The sequence below is a fragment of the Meleagris gallopavo genome, chromosome 1 (genome assembly GCF_905368555.1).
Source record: "Meleagris gallopavo chromosome 1, MGAL_WU_HG_1.1, whole genome shotgun sequence".
In the NCBI taxonomy this organism is placed as follows: Eukaryota; Metazoa; Chordata; class Aves; order Galliformes; family Phasianidae; genus Meleagris; species Meleagris gallopavo.
In genome coordinates this window covers 61,821,228-61,839,724 of record NC_139404.1, presented here as the reverse complement: position 1 = coordinate 61,839,724, position 18,497 = coordinate 61,821,228, and the positions used below count along the sequence as shown (strand labels likewise).

The 18,497-nt window shown below is 51.6% G+C and overlaps 2 protein-coding genes across 2 annotated transcripts; both read left to right on the top strand.

The window, feature by feature from the left end:
- Positions 1 to 3,649: 3,649 nt before the first annotated feature.
- Positions 3,650 to 4,870, top strand: LOC146545359 (uncharacterized; the record flags this gene model as incomplete). Its single annotated transcript, XM_085216577.1, has 1 exon — positions 3,650 to 4,870. A coding segment is annotated over one exon (1,188 nt), but the record flags the coding sequence as incomplete, so codon positions are not given.
- Positions 4,871 to 7,820: 2,950 nt separating this feature from the next.
- Positions 7,821 to 11,394, top strand: LOC146545358 (uncharacterized). Its single transcript, XM_085216477.1, has 2 exons — positions 7,821 to 7,890; positions 10,217 to 11,394. Exons 1-2 carry the CDS (start codon positions 7,821 to 7,823, stop codon positions 11,359 to 11,361), a joined length of 1,215 nt encoding a protein of 404 aa, XP_085072603.1. The 3' UTR covers positions 11,362 to 11,394.
- Positions 11,395 to 18,497: the final 7,103 nt, after the last annotated feature.

The following is an 18,497-nucleotide window of genomic DNA, read 5'->3' as shown; positions in this document are numbered from 1 at the left end:
CCCATCAAAGCCACATCTCTCCAATCTGGACATAAAGAGGTGGCTGGACCGTGTCAAAGGCCTTGCACAAACGGGGGAGCTGCAGACCTTCATGCAGAACTTCGCATGGGGCCTCACAAGGGCAGAGCAGAGGAGCACAATCGCTTCCCTCACCCCGCCTGCCATTTTATTTTAAATAAATGAATAAATAAATCACAATATCCGTTGTACGGCCAAAGATGAGGGTGACAGTGCTTCCTAACGGGATACAAACAGCACAGAGCAATAGCAGATTAAAACAGAAGGAAAACTGCCTCAATCCTGTCAACAAGCAGTGACAACTCGGAGCACAATCACCATCAAGAAAGATGCAGCTCCCCCAACTGCTAACCCTCCAATGAGGGTGAGGAGGGGTGGATCCTGGCTCCGCCCCCGTTCCTTGCACCTGAGCTCAACCTTGTTGACAGGTTAGCCACGCCTTCTCACCTTGGGCTCAACCATTGGTTCAGGCGGTGACCTGGCACTTCTGCTGCGTACATCAAATAGCATAAAGTCAAAAGGGTTTTAAGAGTTTAACACCGTTCTTTCCCACAGACTAGTTTTAATTTATTCACAACAGCCTGCAGGGAAGGAGAGGAGAATTTTAACAGCAGGAGTAAGCACTGAGTATTTCAAACGTTTATTTAAAATCAGGCGTTCATTTAAAATCCGGAACTATATCTTGAAACACATAATCAAACATTTTGGTAGAAACACAATGATATGAAGGAAAATCCACTGAAGGACACACATCCCACGCTTCCGGTTCGCTACTTCAGTTTGGCTACTGCATGCTGAGTTGCTCACACCCACCGGTATGGCATGAAGAATCAAGTGCTGACTGTTCGGAGGGGGGCCAGCACTTTACTCACGGTAATTAGAAGACCCCAGGATCCATATATTTCTTTGTCTGTGAACGTCAAAAGCTTTTGGCGTATCTCTGCAGAACCTCTTGCAGCTCTGTCATGCTTACAGCATTAGAATTACCCTCTGAGGAAAACCTTAAATTGGAAGGTACCGTAGCATATGGCAGAAGCGTAGGGCACACGTGAAGAGCTAATACAAAATTTACCATCATCCCTTCTCCGGGATGAGGATTTTGAAGGAAGTCCCAAGCATTTATCCAGTGTTCTGTCCATTTTCAATTCCAAGAGAAATCGAGGTCTCCCTTTCCCCTTCACGTAGATGTAACCAATGCGCTTCCTCCCCGCCTGCGTCCCCTGTAAGAGCCCTATCACAGTAGGATTTTCACCTCTGGATAAGCAATAGAGTCTGCACATTTAGCCAAAATAGGCCCTTTCTTCTGCCTTTATTTCTGCTTGGTGTCTGAGGAAACATAGACACTGGGAAGGGGCATCTAGAGGGTTTGGCTCTTTCATAGGCAGCTGCCCTGAGCTCTCCTGTCTAAGAGTAATGGTGCCTGCCATGGAACAATAGTGACACCGCAGCCACACGGCTGCCGTCACCGCACCTCTTCCCACTGTGACACGGCAGCAGCATGGCGGCGGCTGCTGCTGCACCCCCTGCCACTGTGACAGGGCTTGCGAAGATGCACTTGCTTCTTTTTACAATTAATAAGTAATTAATTAAAAAAAAGTTTGCGACTCATCACTGCTCCCACTGGATGGGGGGTAAATTAGGGCAGGCACGGTTGGATTAGGCTGTGAAGAAACGCGCACTGTTTATTGCTGTGTGCTGCTGGAGAGCGCTGAGTAAGTGCACCATGGCTCTATACAGAGTAACCATTGTGTTCCGGTTTCCTTCTCTGTCTTCTATCTTTGCTGTTATGTACCTTTTATTTCTTCCCACTTGTTCACTTTCATTTCCAGTTCTCTCCCTCATCCCTCTGTGGTAGTCTGAGCTACTAAGGACGGTGTGGGCCTGAGTGGCTGTCGGGTGACACCACACCGTAGAGCCCACTGGCGCCCAACCTCTGCTCCTCTGAGTGTCCTCGTGTGTCAGAAAACAATCAGAACGCTTACAGATGCAGAGAAAGGCTGAGAGCAGCCACACTGCTGACCCCTGGCACGGAGCAAACGCTCTGCAGGACAGAGGTGAGGGATGCAGCTCCTCAGGCCGAGGGGCGCTGCATTCCTTGCCCCCCACATTGCTCAGGCACGCCTGTTGGCCTCGCATACAGCCTGAATTACCACATAACACCCAGCAGAGGCACACTTCCATTGGTGGTGACCAAACAGCAGCAGACGGGTGCTAACAGGATACTTTTAATACTGCCATCCCAACCTGCCTTCAACCTGTGCCCGGAGGGCACTGCTGAGGCGAGGTATGCCGGTCAAAGCCCCTGAGACAGGCTGAGGGGAAAGGAAGAGTCCTGGATTCAGCTGAAGAGGGGCAAACAAACCACAGCTGGGTGGGTTGGAGCCGCTGCTGTGACGGGTGGCAGCTAGGCTGGGGCTGGGCCGGGACGGTGCCGCCATTGGGCTGGGGCCGTTCTGTACATTGTGATGTCACGTGATGCCATAATGCTGAGTGCAGGGGGCAGTTGGTCAGCAGCTGCTGGTCTGCAGTTGGAGCTGCTGAATAGTAGTTGGATCTGCTGAATAGCATCTGGATCTGCTGGACAGTAGCTGGACTTGCTGGATAGCAGCTGGATCTGCTGGTTAGCAGTTGCAGCTGCTGGTCTGCAGTTGGAGCTGCTGAATAGCATCTGGATCTGCTGGACAGTAGTTGGACCTGCTGGAGAGCAGCTGGAGCTGCTGGATAGCGGTTGCAGCTGCTGGTCTGCAGTTGGCGCTGCTGGTTGGTCTTTGTGCTTTCTCCGGGCCTTCATCAGCAGTATTTATGGATGCACATCAGTTAGTGACCGGTGAGGAGTTGTGTTTTAGTCACCACTTCCCTCTTCTTTTGTGCTAAATAGTTCATATCTCAGCCCACGGGGTCTACTTGTTTTCCAGTGCTCTCCCTCATCAGACCTGAGGAGCGAGAGCAAAGGGCGCCGTGCTGCTGAGCCTCACTGAGCCACTGGGGCCCAGCCTCTGCTCCTCTGGGTGTCTTTGTATGTAGGAAAGTGATGGCAATGCAAAACAAGGTTCTTCTCAGGCCCGGTCGTTAGAGGCCGAGGTGGTACACATCGTTGTAATGTCAGGTAGATTCTTAAAACAGAAAAGAACCCCTCCAGTAAGACCTTAAATTGGAAGGCACCATCGTGTATTGCAGAAGGGTAGGGCACGGTTGAAGAGCTAGTCCAAAACTTACCACCATCCCCTCTCTGGGGTGACGATTTTGAAGGAAGTCCCAAAAATTTGCCCCAAGTTTTGTTCAATTTTAAGTCCAAGGGAACTCAAGCCTCTTTCTTTCCCCTTTATGTCGGGGTAACCAGTGCACTTCCCCCCAGCTCCCTCCGCTATAAGAGGGAGAGTATCAGAGTACCATTTTCACCCGTGGATAATTAATAGAGACAGTATTTGGCCCTAAAAATCACCCTCATGGCCTTTGCTTCTCGCTTGATTTCTGTGTCGTTTTGGAAACAAACACTAGAAGGAGGCATCCATGTGGTTTGGTTCTCTGATGGGCGGCTGCCCTGAGCACTGCTCTGTTACTACACTGCTTCCTATCATGTGAAGATAGAGACACACCAGTGACGTGGTAATTGCTCAAGTAACGCTTGCTATTTGTGACAGGGCTGCTGCCTGCCGCCTGGCTCTTCTGGCAGTCAACTGTGCCGCCTGCCTCTGCCTGGCATCTACTGCACTGCCTGCCTCTTCTGGTCATCTACTACAGCGCCTGCCTCTTCTTGCAATCTTCTACACCGCCGGGCTTTTCTTGGAAACTACTACGCCGCCTGGCTCTTGGCATCTACTACAGTGCTTGCCTCTATTTTGGAATCCACTGCGCTGTCTGCCTCTGTTTTGGAATCTACTACGCTGCCTGCTTTGTTTTTGGAATATTCTACGCTGCCTCCCTTGTTTTTGGAATATACTATTCTACCCGCCTCTGCTTGGAGTCCAGCGCATCTCCTGCCTCTGCCTGGAAACTCCTATGCTGCCTGCTGCTTCTTTGGAACGTAGCATGCTGCCTGCAGCTTCTGCGGAATGTACTATCCTGCCTGCAGCTTCTCTGGAATAAACTACACCACCTGCAGGTTCTTTGGAATATACTATGCCACCTCCATCTTCTTTGGAGTACTCTATGCTACCTGCCTTGCATTTGGAATGCACTCTACGGCCTCCATCTTCTTTGGAATACGTTACGCCACCTGCCTCTTTTTGGAATATACTACACCACCTGCACCTGCTTGGCGTACATTATGCCATCTGCCTCGTTTTGGACTCTACTGGGCCGCCTGCCTCTTCTTGGACTATACAGCGCTGCCTTCCTCTTCTTGAAATACACGGTGCCGCCTGCCTTCTCCTGGAATATGCTGTGCGACCTGCCCTTTCTAGGGATTATACTAGTCCACCTGTTCCAACAAAGGAAGACAGTACGCCGCCTGGCTCTGCTAGGGAATAGGCTACGCCACCTGGCCCTGCTGTGGAAAATACTGCGCTGCCTGGCCCTGCTGTGGAATAGTCTACGCCGCCTGGCCCTGCTGTTGAATATGCGGCAGCATCTGCTTTGTTTGTGGAATATTCCACACCGCCTGGCTCTCTTTGCAACACACCACACAGGCTGGCTCTCCTTGGCATATGGCACGCAGGCTGGCTCTCCTTGGAGGATATCGTGCAGGCTGGCTCTCCTTGGAGGATACTATGCTGCTTGGCTCTGTTTGGAGTATGGCAGACCGACTGGCTCTCTTTGGAATACACCGCACATCCTGGCTCTCTTGGGAATTGAGTACGCCACCTGGCATTCCTTGTAATAGAGTACACCACCTGGCTCTCCTTCTAATAAAGTACACCACCTGGCTCTTTCCATTCAACTTGCAGTGGCTTTTTGTTTATAGAATTGTACTGCATTTTCCTGCTCTTATCATAGCATGGCTTGGTTTGGGATGGACCTCGAGGACCATCATGTTCCAACTCCCCTTCCACAGGAGAGGCAAGGTTGCCCTGCACTACATCAGTTGCCGTACCTGTTTGCTCAGGGCCCCGTGCCTCATCGACTTGAACACCTCCAGGGACGAGGTATTTGCAGCTTCTCTGGGCAACGTGTTCCAGCGCCTCGCCACTCTCTCAGTAAAAAAAACTTCCCCTCACATCTAATCTAAATCTCCCCTCTTTTAGATTAAAACCATTGCCCTTGTCCTATCACCCTCTGCTGTTCTAAAATGTTGATTTTCCACATGTTTTTAAAACCTCTTCTAAATATTGGAAGGACAGAATCAGGTCAGCCTTTTCCATGCTGAACAAGCCCAACTCCCTCAGCCTTTCTTCATACGACAGCTGTGAAGGTGATCACAGCCCTCCTCTAGAGCCCCTCCAAAAGCTCCACATCTTCCCTGAGTTGCTGGCCCCAGGCTTGGACACAGTACTCCAGCTGGGCCCCCACGAGGGCAGAGTAGAGGGGGACAATCCCCTCCCTCGCCCTGCCCCTCTTCTGATGCAGCCCGCCATACAACAGGCATTCTGGGCTGCAAGCACGCACTGCTGGCTCATGTAAGTTTTTCATCAACCAGGACCCCTCGGTCCTTCTCTGCAGGGCTACTCTCGAGGAATTCCTCTTCCAGTTTGTATACCTATGTGGGATTACCTCTACCCAAGCGCAAAACCTTGCACTTTGCTTTCTTGAACCTCATGACGTTCACAAGAGAGGGTCCACTTTTTTTGAGTTTATCAAGGTCCCTCTGGGTGGTGAATGCATTCATAGCAGGAGTTTGGGACTGGGAGCCTGCTTGAAGGCTCTTATTTTCAAAATTTTACACCTTTTACAGTATTGCTCACCAAGGTACTCACTTGAAAGCATTCACTTACAAAGTTCGTCTGGCACAATGCTCTAATTACAAAGTACACTCAATGAATATAAGGTACCTCTTAGTGAAGTTTTGTCAGCCCTCTTCTTCTCTTACCAAATTCCTGTTCTCACTTTCCCTTCCTTCCGTTCCAGTAGAGAAGAGCGTACCAAGCCGCAGCCTGAGAAAGAAATGGGTATTGCTTCTGTTCTGCTCACAAAGAAGCAAAGAGACCACATTCCATAGATCAGTCCCCATGTCTCGACCCCAGATTGCTTGGGCATAGATAGTCCAATCCTGTGTGGTCCACTGCACGATCCAAAGTGTGAAGCCCTTGGAAGACTGCCCAGTTGTCTGTGCGTATGTTCAGTGCACTATTACCTGCCTCTTCTTGGGTTATAACCATCCACACCGCTCACAATTCAGCCCACTGCCTACTTTGTCCATATACAGTCCTGAACTGGGGCTATAGAAACTCCAGAGTCCTTCTTGGGGTCGGGGGAGGGCAGCTGGGGCATTGGGACCAACACCTAACTTCAACCAAGTTTAGGTTCCTGGAATCATTTTCCTTCCAAACCCTCCTATAACAGTACACTTGCATGGAAATCGTGACGGATTGTCATAAATTACAGATGTTACGGCTCCAGTTTCTTTTAGAGCCATGACCTGTTGTATATTCTTTTTGGACCGATAGATTGTTTTTTCAGTGTATGGCCGCCGGTCCCCCAAGGAGGCCCGAACTGTGGGAGGGCCTTGGCCCTTACGGAGGCATGCCATCAGTGTATCTAGACGCAGATCTTTTTCCGAAGAAACCTCAGCAGCAGCCAGCTAGGCTGCCTGGGGCAGCTGCCTCCACACTGCAGGTTCCAAGACATCATCTGAATTCCGTGGCAGGGTGAGGACTTGCTCTATTCTTTCTTACGCTTTCCCTTCTTGTTGGGATGGGCTTAAAACATTGATTGGCATTAAACCACGGCCATGAATTTAATAACACATGATTCACTTGTCTATCGAATCCCAGAATCGTGGAATGGCCAGGCTTGGAAGGGACCTCAAAGATCATCAAGCTCCAACCCCACCCTCCCCCCGCCCCGCCACAGGCAGGGCCACCAACCTCCATATCTAACTCTAGAACAGGAGGCCCAGGGCCCCATCCAACCTGCCCTTCAACACCTCCAGGGACGGGGCATCCACAACCTCTCTGGGCAGCCTGTTCCACCACCTCACCACTCTGTGTGAAAAACTTCCACCTAATATCTAAGCTAAACCTTCCCCGTCTCAATTTAAGACCATTCCCCCTTGTCCTATCACTATCCATCCTCGTAAACAGCCGTTCCCCTTCCTGTTTGTATGCTCCCTTCAAATACTGGAAGGTCACAAGGAGCTCTCCCTGGAGCCTTCTCTTCTCCAAGCTAAACAAGCCCAGTTCCCTCAACCTTTCCTCACAAGACAGGTGCTCCAGCCCTCTGATCATCTTAGTGGCCCTCCTCTGGACCCGCTCCAACAGCTCCGCGTCCTCCCTGTACTGGGGGCCCCAGGCCTGGATACGGTGCTCCAAATGGGGCCTCACAAGAGCCGAGAAGAGGGGGATGATCACTTCCCTCTCCCTGCTGGCCACCTCTCTTTTAATGCAGCCCAGAACACAGTTGGCTTTCCGGGCTGCAAGCGCACACTGCTGGCTCATGTCCAGCTTCTCGTCTACCAGGACCCTCACGTCCTTCTCTGCAGGACTGCCCTCCAGGAGATCTTCCCCCACTTTGGATAAATACCTGCGGTTGCCCCAACCCAAGTGCAGCACCCGGCACTTGGCCTTATTCAACCTCATTAGGTTTTTGTGGGCCCACTTCTCCAGCCTGTCCAGGTCCCTCTGGATGGCTTCCCTTCCTCCCAAAGCATTGACTGCACCGCTCTGCTTGGTGTCATCCGCAAATTTGCCGAGGGTGCACTCAATGCCATGCTCTATGTCACCGATGAAGATGTCGAAGAGCACCGGTCCCAAGACCGACCCCTGAGGGACACCGCTTGTGAACGGCCTCCACCCTGGCACAGAACCATTGATCACAACCCTTTGGCTGCGCACAGACAGCCAATTCCTCATCCATCAAACGGTCCATCCTTCAAATCCACACCTCTCCAATTTAGAGAGAAGGATGTGGTGAGGGAATATGTCAAAGGCCTTGCACAAATCCAGGTAGATGACATCCATTGGCCTTCTCCCAGCCACCGAAGCCGTCACTCCATCTCAGAAGGCCCCCAGATTGGTCAGGCATGATGTGCCCTTGGTGAAGCCATGCTGGCTGTCTCAAGTCACCTCTTTATCTCGTACATGCCTTGACCTAACTTCTAGGAGGATCTGCTCCATCATCTTCCCTCGCACAGAGGTCAGGCTCACCGACCTGTAGTTCCCCGAGTCTTCCTTTCTCCCTTATAGACATACACAGAGTATCTTATAGACATAGGTAGAGGAGAGATCACCTCCCTCTCCCTGCTGGCCACCCCTCTTCTGATGGAGCCCAGGATACCATTTGCTTCTCAAGCTGCAAGAGCACACTGCTGGCTCATGTTAAGTTTTTCATCCACCAGCACCCCCAGGTCCTTCTCTGCAGGGCTACTCTCGACGACTGCTCCTCCCAGTCTGTATAGATGCCTGCGATTCCTCCGGCCCATGTGCAAACCCTTGCACTTGGCTGTGCTGAACTTCATCAGACATCAGGCGGCCCACCGTTTGAGTCCTTGGAGATCCCTCTGAATGGCATCCCTTCCTTCCATTGTGTCAACAGCACCACTCCTGGCACGGAGCAAACGCTCTGCAGGACAGAGGTGAGGGATGCAGCTCCTCAGGCCGAGGGGCGCTGCATTCCTTGCCCTCCACATTGCTCAGGCACGCCTGTTGGCCTCGCATACAGCCTGAATTACCACATAACACCCAGCAGAGGCACACTTCCATTGGTGGTGACCAAACAGCAGCAGACGGGTGCTAACAGGATACTTTTAATACTGCCATCCCAACCTGCCTTCAACCTGTGCCCGGAGGGCACTGCTGAGGCGAGGTATGCCGGTCAAAGCCCCTGAGACAGGCTGAGGGGAAAGGAAGAGTCCTGGATTCAGCTGAAGAGGGGCAAACAAACCACAGCTGGGTGGGTTGGAGCCGCTGCTGTGACGGGCGGCAGCTAGGCTGGGGCTGGGCCGGGACGGTGCCGCCATTGGGCCGGGGCCGTTCTGTACATTGTGATGTCACGTGATGCCATAATGCTGAGCGCAGGGGGCAGTTGGTCAGCAGCTGCTGGTCTGCAGTTGGAGCTGCTGAATAGTAGTTGGATCTGCTGAATAGCATCTGGATCTGCTGGACAGTAGCTGGACTTGCTGGATAGCAGCTGGATCTGCTGGTTAGCAGTTGCAGCTGCTGGTCTGCAGTTGGAGCTGCTGAATAGCATCTGGATCTGCTGGACAGTAGTTGGACCTGCTGGAGAGCAGCTGGAGCTGCTGGATAGCGGTTGCAGCTGCTGGTCTGCAGTTGGCGCTGCTGGTTGGTCTTTGTGCTTTCTCCGGGCCTTCATCAGCAGTATTTATGGATGCACATCAGTTAGTGACCGGTGAGGAGTTGTGTTTTAGTCACCACTTCCCTCTTCTTTTGTGCTAAATAGTTCATATCTCAGCCCACGGGGTCTACTTGTTTTCCAGTGCTCTCCCTCATCAGACCTGAGGAGCGAGAGCAAAGGGCGCCGTGCTGCTGAGCCTCACTGAGCCACTGGGGCCCAGCCTCTGCTCCTCTGGGTGTCTTTGTATGTAGGAAAGTGATGGCAATGCAAAACAAGGTTCTTCTCAGGCCCGGTCGTTAGAGGCCGAGGTGGTACACATCGTTGTAATGTCAGGTAGATTCTTAAAACAGAAAAGAACCCCTCCAGTAAGACCTTAAATTGGAAGGCACCATCGTGTATTGCAGAAGGGTAGGGCACGGTTGAAGAGCTAGTCCAAAACTTACCACCATCCCCTCTCTGGGGTGACGATTTTGAAGGAAGTCCCAAAAATTTGCCCCAAGTTTTGTTCAATTTTAAGTCCAAGGGAACTCAAGCCTCTTTCTTTCCCCTTTATGTCGGGGTAACCAGTGCACTTCCCCCCAGCTCCCTCCGCTATAAGAGGGAGAGTATCAGAGTACCATTTTCACCCGTGGATAATTAATAGAGACAGTATTTGGCCCTAAAAATCACCCTCATGGCCTTTGCTTCTCGCTTGATTTCTGTGTCGTTTTGGAAACAAACACTAGAAAGAGGCATCCATGTGGTTTGGTTCTCTGATGGGCGGCTGCCCTGAGCACTGCTCTGTTACTATACTGCTTCCTATCATGTGAAGATAGAGTGCCGCCTGCCTCTGCCTGGCATCTACTGCACTGCCTGCCTCTTCTGGTCATCTACTACAGCGCCTGCCTCTTCTTGCAATCTTCTACACCGCCGGGCTTTTCTTGGAAACTACTACGCTGCCTGGCTCTTGGCATCTACTACAGTGCTTGCCTCTATTTTGGAATCCACTGCGCTGTCTGCCTCTGTTTTGGAATCTACTACGCTGCCTGCTTTGTTTTTGGAATATTCTACGCTGCCTCCCTTGTTTTTGGAATATACTATTCTACCCGCCTCTGCTTGGAGTCCAGCGCATCTCCTGCCTCTGCCTGGAAACTCCTATGCTGCCTGCTGCTTCTTTGGAACGTAGCATGCTGCCTGCAGCTTCTGCGGAATGTACTATCCTGCCTGCAGCTTCTCTGGAATAAACTACACCACCTGCAGGTTCTTTGGAATATACTATGCCACCTCCATCTTCTTTGGAGTACTCTATGCTACCTGCCTTGCATTTGGAATGCACTCTACGGCCTCCATCTTCTTTGGAATACGTTACGCCACCTGCCTCTTTTTGGAATATACTACACCACCTGCACCTGCTTGGCGTACATTATGCCATCTGCCTCGTTTTGGACTCTACTGGGCCGCCTGCCTCTTCTTGGACTATACAGCGCTGCCTTCCTCTTCTTGAAATACACGGTGCCGCCTGCCTTCTCCTGGAATATGCTGTGCGACCTGCCCTTTCTAGGGATTATACTAGTCCACCTGTTCCAACAAAGGAAGACAGTACGCCGCCTGGCTCTGCTAGGGAATAGGCTACGCCACCTGGCCCTGCTGTGGAAAATACTGCGCTGCCTGGCCCTGCTGTGGAATAGTCTACGCCGCCTGGCCCTGCTGTTGAATATGCGGCAGCATCTGCTTTGTTTGTGGAATATTCCACACCGCCTGGCTCTCTTTGCAACACACCACACAGGCTGGCTCTCCTTGGCATATGGCACGCAGGCTGGCTCTCCTTGGAGGATATCGTGCAGGCTGGCTCTCCTTGGAGGATACTATGCTGCTTGGCTCTGTTTGGAGTATGGCAGACCGACTGGCTCTCTTTGGAATACACCGCACATCCTGGCTCTCTTGGGAATTGAGTACGCCACCTGGCATTCCTTGTAATAGAGTACACCACCTGGCTCTCCTTCTAATAAAGTACACCACCTGGCTCTTTCCATTCAACTTGCAGTGGCTTTTTGTTTATAGAATTGTACTGCATTTTCCTGCTCTTATCATAGCATGGCTTGGTTTGGGATGGACCTCGAGGACCATCATGTTCCAACTCCCCTTCCACAGGAGAGGCAAGGTTGCCCTGCACTACATCAGTTGCCGTACCTGTTTGCTCAGGGCCCCGTGCCTCATCGACTTGAACACCTCCAGGGACGAGGTATTTGCAGCTTCTCTGGGCAACGTGTTCCAGCGCCTCGCCACTCTCTCAGTAAAAAAAACTTCCCCTCACATCTAATCTAAATCTCCCCTCTTTTAGATTAAAACCATTGCCCTTGTCCTATCACCCTCTGCTGTTCTAAAATGTTGATTTTCCACATGTTTTTAAAACCTCTTCTAAATATTGGAAGGACAGAATCAGGTCAGCCTTTTCCATGCTGAACAAGCCCAACTCCCTCAGCCTTTCTTCATACGACAGCTGTGAAGGTGATCACAGCCCTCCTCTAGAGCCCCTCCAAAAGCTCCACATCTTCCCTGAGTTGCTGGCCCCAGGCTTGGACACAGTACTCCAGCTGGGCCCCCACGAGGGCAGAGTAGAGGGGGACAATCCCCTCCCTCGCCCTGCCCCTCTTCTGATGCAGCCCGCCATACAACAGGCATTCTGGGCTGCAAGCACGCACTGCTGGCTCATGTAAGTTTTTCATCAACCAGGACCCCTCGGTCCTTCTCTGCAGGGCTACTCTCGAGGAATTCCTCTTCCAGTTTGTATACCTATGTGGGATTACCTCTACCCAAGCGCAAAACCTTGCACTTTGCTTTCTTGAACCTCATGACGTTCACAAGAGAGGGTCCACTTTTTTTGAGTTTATCAAGGTCCCTCTGGGTGGTGAATGCATTCATAGCAGGAGTTTGGGACTGGGAGCCTGCTTGAAGGCTCTTATTTACAAAATTTTACACCTTTTACAGTATTGCTCACCAAGGTACTCACTTGAAAGCATTCACTTACAAAGTTCGTCTGGCACAATGCTCTAATTACAAAGTACACTCAGTGAATATAAGGTACCTCTTAGTGAAGTTTTGTCAGCCCTCTTCTTCTCTTACCAAATTCCTGTTCTCACTTTCCCTTCCTTCCGTTCCAGTAGAGAAGAGCGTACCAAGCCGCAGCCTGAGAAAGAACTGGGTATCGCTTCTGTTCTGCTCACAAAGAAGCAAAGAAACCACATTCCATAGATCAGTCCCCATGTCTCGGCCCCAGATTGCTTGGGCATGGATAGTCCAATCCTGTGTGGCCCACTGCGCGATCCAAAGTGTGAAGCCCTTGGAAGACTGCCCAGTTGTCTGTGCGTATGTTCAGTGCACTATTACCTGCCTCTTCTTGGGTTATAAACATCCACACCGCTCACAATTCAGCCCACTGCCTACTTTGTCCATATACAGTCCTGAACTGGGGCTATAGAAACTCCAGAGTCCTTCTTGGGGTCGGGGAGGGCAGCTGGGGCATTGGGACCAACACCTAACTTCAACCAAGTTTAGGTTCCTGGAATCATTTTCCTTCCAAACCCTCCTATAACAGTACACTTGCATGGAAATCGTGACGGATTGTCATAAATTACAGATGTTACGGCTCCAGTTTCTTTTAGAGCCATGACCTGTTGTATATTCTTTTTGGACCGATAGATTGTTTTTTCAGTGTATGGCCGCCGGTCCCCCAAGGAGGCCCGAACTGTGGGAGGGCCTTGGCCCTTACGGAGGCATGCCATCAGTGTATCTAGACGCAGATCTTTTTCCGAAGAAACCTCAGCAGCAGCCAGCTAGGCTGCCTGGGGCAGCTGCCTCCACACTGCAGGTTCCAAGACATCATCTGAATTCCGTGGCAGGGTGAGGACTTGCTCTATTCTTTCTTACGCTTTCCCTTCTTGTTGGGATGGGCTTAAAACATTGATTGGCATTAAACCACGGCCATGAATTTAATAACACATGATTCACTTGTCTATCGAATCCCAGAATCGTGGAATGGCCAGGCTTGGAAGGGACCTCAAAGATCATCAAGCTCCAACCCCACCCTCCCCCCGCCCCGCCACAGGCAGGGCCACCAACCTCCATATCTAACTCTAGAACAGGAGGCCCAGGGCCCCATCCAACCTGCCCTTCAACACCTCCAGGGACGGGGCATCCACAACCTCTCTGGGCAGCCTGTTCCACCACCTCACCACTCTGTGTGAAAAACTTCCACCTAATATCTAAGCTAAACCTTCCCCGTCTCAGTTTAAGACCATTCCCCCTTGTCCTATCACTATCCATCCTCGTAAACAGCCGTTCCCCTTCCTGTTTGTATGCTCCCTTCAAATACTGGAAGGTCACAAGGAGCTCTCCCTGGAGCCTTCCCTTCTCCAAGCTAAACAAGCCCAGTTCCCTCAACCTTTCCTCACAAGACAGGTGCTCCAGCCCTCTGATCATCTTAGTGGCCCTCCTCTGGACCCGCTCCAACAGCTCCGCGTCCTCCCTGTACTGGGGGCCCCAGGCCTGGATACGGTGCTCCAAATGGGGCCTCACAAGAGCCGAGAAGAGGGGGACGATCACTTCCCTCTCCCTGCTGGCCACCTCTCTTTTAATGCAGCCCAGAACACAGTTGGCTTTCCGGGCTGCAAGCGCACACTGCTGGCTCATGTCCAGCTTCTCGTCTACCAGGACCCTCACGTCCTTCTCTGCAGGACTGCCCTCCAGGAGATCTTCCCCCACTTTGGATAAATACCTGCGGTTGCCCCAACCCAAGTGCAGCACCCGGCACTTGGCCTTATTCAACCTCATTAGGTTTTCGTGGGCCCACTTCTCCAGCCTGTCCAGGTCCCTCTGGATGGCTTCCCTTCCTCCCAAAGCATTGACTGCACCGCTCTGCTTGGTGTCATCCGCAAATTTGCCGAGGGTGCACTCAATGCCATGCTCTATGTCACCGATGAAGATGTCGAAGAGCACCGGTCCCAAGACCGACCCCTGAGGGACACCGCTTGTGAACGGCCTCCACCCTGGCACAGAACCATTGATCACAACCCTTTGGCTGCGCACAGACGGCCAATTCCTCATCCACCAAACGGTCCATCCTTCAAATCCACACCTCTCCAATTTAGAGAGAAGGATGTGGTGAGGGAATATGTCAAAGGCCTTGCACAAATCCAGGTAGATGACATCCATTGGCCTTCTCCCAGCCACCGAAGCCGTCACTCCATCTCAGAAGGCCCCCAGATTGGTCAGGCATGATGTGCCCTTGGTGAAGCCATGCTGGCTGTCTCAAGTCACCTCTTTATCTCGTACGTGCCTTGACCTAACTTCTAGGAGGATCTGCTCCATCATCTTCCCTCGCACAGAGGTCAGGCTCACCGACCTGTAGTTCCCCGAGTCTTCCTTTCTCCCTTATAGACATACACAGAGTATCTTATAGACATAGGTAGAGGAGAGATCACCTCCCTCTCCCTGCTGGCCACCCCTCTTCTGATGGAGCCCAGGATACCATTTGCTTCTCAAGCTGCAAGAGCACACTGCTGGCTCATGTTAAGTTTTTCATCCACCAGCACCCCCAGGTCCTTCTCTGCAGGGCTACTCTCGACGACTGCTCCTCCCAGTCTGTATAGATGCCTGCGATTCCTCCGGCCCATGTGCAAACCCTTGCACTTGGCTGTGCTGAACTTCATCAGACATCAGGCGGCCCACCGTTTGAGTCCTTGGAGATCCCTCTGAATGGCATCCCTTCCTTCCATTGTGTCAACAGCACCACTCAGCTTGCTGTCATCAGCAAACGTGCTGAGGGTGCACTCAATTCTGTCTCCGATGTCATTGATAAAGATGTTAAAGAGCACTGGTCCCAAGACAGTCCCCTGGGGGACACTGCTCTTTACTGGCCTTCACCTGGACATAGAACCGTCAATCACCACCCTCCGACTGCAGCCTTTCAACCAATTCCTTGTCCACTGGGTGATCCACCCATCAAAGCCACATCTCTCCAATCTGGACATAAAGAGGTGGCTGGACCGTGTCAAAGGCCTTGCACAAACGGGGGAGCTGCAGACCTTCATGCAGAACTTCGCATGGGGCCTCACAAGGGCAGAGCAGAGGAGCACAATCGCTTCCCTCACCCCGCCCGCCATTTTATTTTAAATAAATGAATAAATAAATCACAATATCCGTTGTACGGCCAAAGATGAGGGTGACAGTGCTTCCTAACGGGATACAAACAGCACAGAGCAATAGCAGATTAAAACAGAAGGAAAACTGCCTCAATCCTGTCAACAAGCAGTGACAACTCGGAGCACAATCACCATCAAGAAAGATGCAGCTCCCCCAACTGCTAACCCTCCAATGAGGGTGAGGAGGGGTGGATCCTGGCTCCGCCCCCGTTCCTTGCACCTGAGCTCAACCTTGTTGACAGGTTAGCCACGCCTTCTCACCTTGGGCTCAACCATTGGTTCAGGCGGTGACCTGGCACTTCTGCTGCGTACATCAAATAGCATAAAGTCAAAAGGGTTTTAAGAGTTTAACACCGTTCTTTCCCACAGACTAGTTTTAATTTATTCACAACAGCCTGCAGGGAAGGAGAGGAAAGTTTTAACAGCAGGAGTAAGCACTGAGTATTTCAAACGTTTATTTAAAATCAGGCGTTCATTTAAAATCCGGAACTATATCTTGAAACACATAATCAAACATTTTGGTAGAAACACAATGATATGAAGGAAAATCCACTGAAGGACACACATCCCACGCTTCCGGTTCGCTACTTCAGTTTGGCTACTGCATGCTGAGTTGCTCACACCCACCGGTATGGCATGAAGAATCAAGTGCTGACTGTTCGGAGGGGGGCCAGCACTTTACTCACGGTAATTAGAAGACCCCAGGATCCATATATTTCTTTGTCTATGAACGTCAAAAGCTTTTGGCGTATCTCTGCAGAACCTCTTGCAGCTCTGTCATGCTTACAGCATTAGAATTACCCTCTGAGGAAAACCTTAAATTGGAAGGTACCATAGCATATGGCAGAAGCGTAGGGCACACGTGAAGAGCTAATACAAAATTTACCATCATCCCTTCTCCGGGATGAGGATTTTGAAGGAAGTCCCAAGCATTTATCCAGTGTTCTGTCCATTTTCAATTCCAAGAGAAATCGAGGTCTCCCTTTCCCCTTCACGTAGATGTAACCAATGCGCTTCCTCCCCGCCTGCGTCCCCTGTAAGAGCCCTATCACAGTAGGATTTTCACCTCTGGATAAGCAATAGAGTCTGCGCATTTAGCCAAAATAGGCCCTTTCTTCTGCCTTTATTTCTGCTTGGTGTCTGAGGAAACATAGACACTGGGAAGGGGCATCTAGAGGGTTTGGCTCTTTCATAGGCAGCTGCCCTGAGCTCTCCTGTCTAAGAGTAATGGTGCCTGCCATGGAACAATAGTGACACCGCAGCCACATGGCTGCCGTCACCGCACCTCTTCCCACTGTGACACGGCAGCAGCATGGCGGCGGCTGCTGCTGCACCCCCTGCCACTGTGACAGGGCTTGCGAAGATGCACTTGCTTCTTTTTACAATTAATAAGTAATTAGTTAAAAAAAAGTTTGCGACTCATCACTGCTCCCACTGGGTGGGGGGTAAATTAGGGCAGGCACGGTTGGATTAGGCTGTGAAGAAACGCGCACTGTTTATTGCTGTGTGCTGCTGGAGAGCGCTGAGTAAGTGCACCAGGGCTCTATACAGTGTAACCATTGTGTTCCGGTTTCCTTCTCTGTCTTCTATCTTTGCTGTTATGTACCTTTTATTTCTTCCCACTTGTTCACTTTCATTTCCAGTTCTCTCCCTCATCCCTCTGTGGTAGTCTGAGCTACTAAGGACGGTGTGGGCCTGAGTGGCTGTCGGGTGACACCACACCGTAGAGCCCACTGGCGCCCAACCTCTGCTCCTCTGAGTGTCCTCGTGTGTCAGAAAACAATCAGAACGCTTACAGATGCAGAGAAAGGCTGAGAGCAGCCACACTGCTGACCCCTGGCACGGAGCAAACGCTCTGCAGGACAGAGGTGAGGGATGCAGCTCCTCAGGCCGAGGGGCGCTGCATTCCTTGCCCTCCACATTGCTCAGGCACGCCTGTTGGCCTCGCATACAGCCTGAATTACCACATAACACCCAGCAGAGGCACACTTCCATTGGTGGTGACCAAACAGCAGCAGACGGGTGCTAACAGGATACTTTTAATACTGCCATCCCAACCTGCCTTCAACCTGTGCCCGGAGGGCACTGCTGAGGCGAGGTATGCCGGTCAAAGCCCCTGAGACAGGCTGAGGGGAAAGGAAGAGTCCTGGATTCAGCTGAAGAGGGGCAAACAAACCACAGCTGGGTGGGTTGGAGCCGCTGCTGTGACGGGCGGCAGCTAGGCTGGGGCTGGGCCGGGACGGTGCCGCCATTGGGCCGGGGCCGTTCTGTACATTGTGATGTCACGTGATGCCATAATGCTGAGCGCAGGGGGCAGTTGGTCAGCAGCTGCTGGTCTGCAGTTGGAGCTGCTGAATAGTAGTTGGATCTGCTGAATAGCATCTGGATCTGCTGGACAGTAGCTGGACTTGCTGGATAGCAGCTGGATCTGCTGGTTAGCAGTTGCAGCTGCTGGTCTGCAGTTGGAGCTGCTGAATAGCATCTGGATCTGCTGGACAGTAGTTGGACCTGCTGGAGAGCAGCTGGAGCTGCTGGATAGCGGTTGCAGCTGCTGGTCTGCAGTTGGCGCTGCTGGTTGGTCTTTGTGCTTTCTCCGGGCCTTCATCAGCAGTATTTATGGATGCACATCAGTTAGTGACCGGTGAGGAGTTGTGTTTTAGTCACCACTTCCCTCTTCTTTTGTGCTAAATAGTTCATATCTCAGCCCACGGGGTCTACTTGTTTTCCAGTGCTCTCCCTCATCAGACCTGAGGAGCGAGAGCAAAGGGCGCCGTGCTGCTGAGCCTCACTGAGCCACTGGGGCCCAGCCTCTGCTCCTCTGGGTGTCTTTGTATGTAGGAAAGTGATGGCAATGCAAAACAAGGTTCTTCTCAGGCCCGGTCGTTAGAGGCCGAGGTGGTACACATCGTTGTA

What these genes read in the sequence shown, in the direction of transcription:
- LOC146545358 (XM_085216477.1), top strand. Translation starts at nt 7,821, where the DNA reads ATGCTCTATGTCACCGATGAAGATGTCGAAGAGCACCGGTCCCAAGAC. An exon ending in ACCCCTGAGGGACACCGCTT is followed by an intron (nt 7,891 to 10,216) that starts GTGAACGGCCTC and finishes TATCATGTGAAG; the next exon opens with ATAGAGTGCCGCCTGCCTCT.